The 3684-nt window shown below is 34.6% G+C and overlaps 1 protein-coding gene across 1 annotated transcript in view; it reads left to right on the top strand.

Annotated features, from left to right (window-relative positions):
• The window catches only part of LOC108739978, a 7521-nt gene extending 5540 nt beyond the window's left edge, over nt 1-1981 (top strand). The window contains exons 4-6 of the mRNA XM_018474117.2: nt 1067-1230; nt 1295-1472; nt 1781-1981. Coding sequence (XP_018329619.1) covers nt 1067-1230; nt 1295-1472; nt 1781-1861 — 423 coding nt within the window. The 3' untranslated portion in view covers nt 1862-1981. The remainder of the gene's footprint in view (nt 1-1066; nt 1231-1294; nt 1473-1780) is intronic.
• The last annotated feature ends 1703 nt before the right edge of the window (nt 1982-3684 follow it).

Genomic DNA, 3684 nt, shown 5'->3' with positions numbered 1-3684 from the left:
TAAGTGTTCAGTGTAACTTTCTTCCTAGAACTGAAAAACAATTATAAGAAATTTAATATTGTTGAAATGATTCGGCGAGAAAAACCGAACCCATCTTTGGTATCCAATTATAGTTGTCAATAATTGAATTGTTTCCTAAAAACTGAAAAATGGATTGAAATTCATTTGTTTTATAAGTACAATGTAAATCTCATTGTACGCAGGTAGAAAGCGGCAAATAATACAAGTCGAACATTAAGAACGCGTTGTGAGCGTTCAACAATTGACAAAACGCGTTCCGGCTGTTTAACAGTTACCAGAACGCTTTGCGAGCGTTTAAAAACAGCCAAAACGCGTTGTGTACGTTCGAAAGCAGCCAGAACGCGATGTGGCCGTTTTTTCCGGCCACTGAGCGTTTTCGGTCTTCGGACCTAACATATACAACATTCACAGACAATACAAACCAGCCTCCCAGCCGGTACCGCCGCAATCACTATGTCCCTGATTTTAAATCTGTAATATCTTCGAAAATATTCATTTAAATTACATGTTGTAAAGGGCCATATTGATCTATATTGAATGCACAAGGTATTTAAGGTACTTAATTGGATAAGAATTAATGCTGTATTGCTTACAATCGCTTCGTAAATAAGTCATTGTTAATCATAAAACGTAAAGGATAAAAATGGTTATTGTGGGTTATCCCTAAGAGATAGACATATACCATCGCGGACTTTTTTGTAGACCCTTTTAAGATGTACAATATTGTAGTACATTATTTTGATCTGTCTCGTAGGGTTCAGCCAGCGTTTGCAATGTAAGCGCAAAAAATGTGTTTATTTACGACATCACATTAGAAACCTCTAAAATTTTCAGTGTTTCCCTACTATATTATGCATGTGTTATGCATATAAACCTTCCTCTTGAATCACTCTATCTTTTAAAAAAAACCGCATCAAAATCCGTTGGGTAGTTTTAAAGATCTAAGCATACATAGGGACAGACAGCGGGAAGCGACTTTGTTTTATACTATGTAGTGATAAACAAAATTATTGATGTCCACGTCTTTTGAATACAATTTTTTTAGGATCTAGTGAGGATAGGCCAAAAGAGAGGATTGTTTGGCTCAGGAATTGACTCCAAAGAATTTTCCGATAAATTAGCGGACACAATTAATTTGGAAATTATAGAACCTGTTGTCCGAGTGTACAGGGCGTTCCAGTTTGTAAAAACAAATGCAATATGTGACAAGTAAGGCTTTACAATAATTACGTTCTTTCATTCATGTGAAGTAATTTTTAAAATTGATCTGTAGATACATATTTTGTCTTATCAACCAAGAGAATCCGAACGACCCTATCACTCTTCCGGGGTTAAAAAAAGGATTAAGTAGGGCAACGAGTCTTATGGTAAGCTGGTTTGTTACCAAGCATTCGGGTACCTCGTTTTGGACTATTTATGATATTATAACGGAAGACAAACACAACTGTAAGGTAAAGAATACATCATTTTTTTAAGAAAGGTACCATTTATTTAAGATTTTTAATGTTTAAAAAGGACCTTATTAAATAACGTCAAATCTGTAAGTAAAGGAAATGTCTACTGGCAGTATCCTACATCCTCCTCGTGATTATCTGTGATTTACTGTAGTTTTGGTCTGTTTTGTCAGAAGTACCTTCAGCGTGCTGATGTGAGTTAAAAAAACCGAAATCGCGATCCACTATTTATAGATTTGACCAACTGTTATTGTGTTATGTATATGCATAAGGAATACAACATTTATTCATATCTCTCTTTACAGACGTATTACCAGCCCATCTGTAACAACTTTCACGTAGAAGAAGAAAAAGTAACAACAGAATATGTACATAACGAATTATAGTTGTAATTAAACGATAATAGAAAATAAGAAAATTTATTGTTATCATTTTTTTAAATGTACCAGGTATCTGTAATTTTGTAAGTTGTACATATAGCTTCTTAATATAAAAATTACCCATTCTGGAGACGCCTTGCTAGGTTCGATCAACAAAGAAGCAGCAGCCCAGCAGATTTTACAAGGATTGGGATCGATAATAAACCAGAAAGAAGGTCAAGGGGTCGATACATCATCGATCTTGGGAAACGTTATCGGAAATGCAATCAAGTCAAGCTTGGAATCTAAAGGCAAAGATGAAAACTCCGAAAAGAAATTGGGAATAAATTTAAATGCAGAACTATTAGGGACGTTAGCTCAAAGTTTTCTAAGTGGTGGATCGAAAAAGGAAAACAAGGGAATCGATATGCTGTCGATACTATCGATGCTAGGGAAATTTATGAATCAAGGCGGAGGAAAAGACGGAAGCAACAATATCCTCAACTTAATCACATCCGCTATGTCGCTCATGAATATTGAGGATCAAGGGGGAGAGAACGGTAATAAGAACTGGTTTATCCCAGCATTATTAGAAAAGGTTTATAATTTCATCACTACCTTCATAAACTCCGACACTGGTAAGAAACTGGCCAAAATGACTTTGGGCCCAAAAGTTGCCACTGCCTTTCTCGACAAAAATGGACAGTTCAGTACGGCTAGGACTATGGAACTATTACAAAATCATTCCTTTAGGCGACACTGGATTGAAACGATAACCAAAAGAATTGCTACCTTGGTAGCGTATTTTACTAATCCAGAAACTCAAACACGGTAAACCTTTATTTAGATAACACATAACATTGCATTATATATTTATATTGTTATTTTTTATCGCTATTGTTTCAGGTTTGTTAAAACGATTGAATTTGTCCTTAACAATTTTCTTAAAAATCAGCAATTCCCCAAAGCCGCGCTTTTTGATCCCGAAAGGCTTGAAGAAACGATAACAGCCATAATAAATTACGCATCCACTAAATATTTAAACCAAAAGATTAGTGCAAAACAGTACGTGAAACCAGCAGTACAATACGTCCGAGTAAGTGATCATAACTTGAACTTTATCTTGAATAAAATCAACCGCTGCAGTTTTTAATCGAAATAAATAAATAATGATATTATATTAATTACTAGCGACCCGCCCCAGCTTCGCACGGGTGCAATGCTGATACAAAATATACTACAGAATGTCTTTATATACAACATTCACAGCTTTTTTTGGTCATCAGATAATACAAACCGGGCCCTCGCCGGTAGCGCCGCAAATCTTTAATATCTTCCAAAATATTCATTTAAATTACATGTTGTGAAGGGTCGTATTAATCTATATTAAATGCACAATGTATTTAAAAGTACTTAATTGGATAATGATTAATGCTGTATTGCTTAAAATCATTTTGTAAATAAGCCATTATTTCTCATAAAAAGTAAAGGATAAAAAATGGTTATTGTGGGTTATCCCTAAGAGATAGACATATACAATCCCGGACTTTTTTGTAGACCTTTTTAATGTGTACAATACTGTAGTATATTATTTTGATCTATCTCGTAGGGTTCAGCCAGCGTTTACAATGTAAGCACAAAAAACGTGTTTATTTACGACATCACATTAGAAACCTCTAAAATTATCAGTGTTTCCCTACTATATTATGCATGTATTATACATATAAACCTTCCTCTTGAATCACTCTATGTATTAAAAAAAACCGCATCAAAATCCGTTGCGTAGTTTTAAAGATTTAAGCATACATAGGGACAGACAGCGGGAAAGCGACTTTGTTTTATACTATGTA

This window comes from Agrilus planipennis, unplaced genomic scaffold (genome assembly GCF_000699045.2).
Source record: "Agrilus planipennis isolate EAB-ADULT unplaced genomic scaffold, Apla_2.0 scaffold7, whole genome shotgun sequence".
Classification (NCBI taxonomy): domain Eukaryota; kingdom Metazoa; phylum Arthropoda; class Insecta; order Coleoptera; family Buprestidae; genus Agrilus; species Agrilus planipennis.
This window is presented reverse-complemented; position numbering and strand designations above follow the sequence as displayed.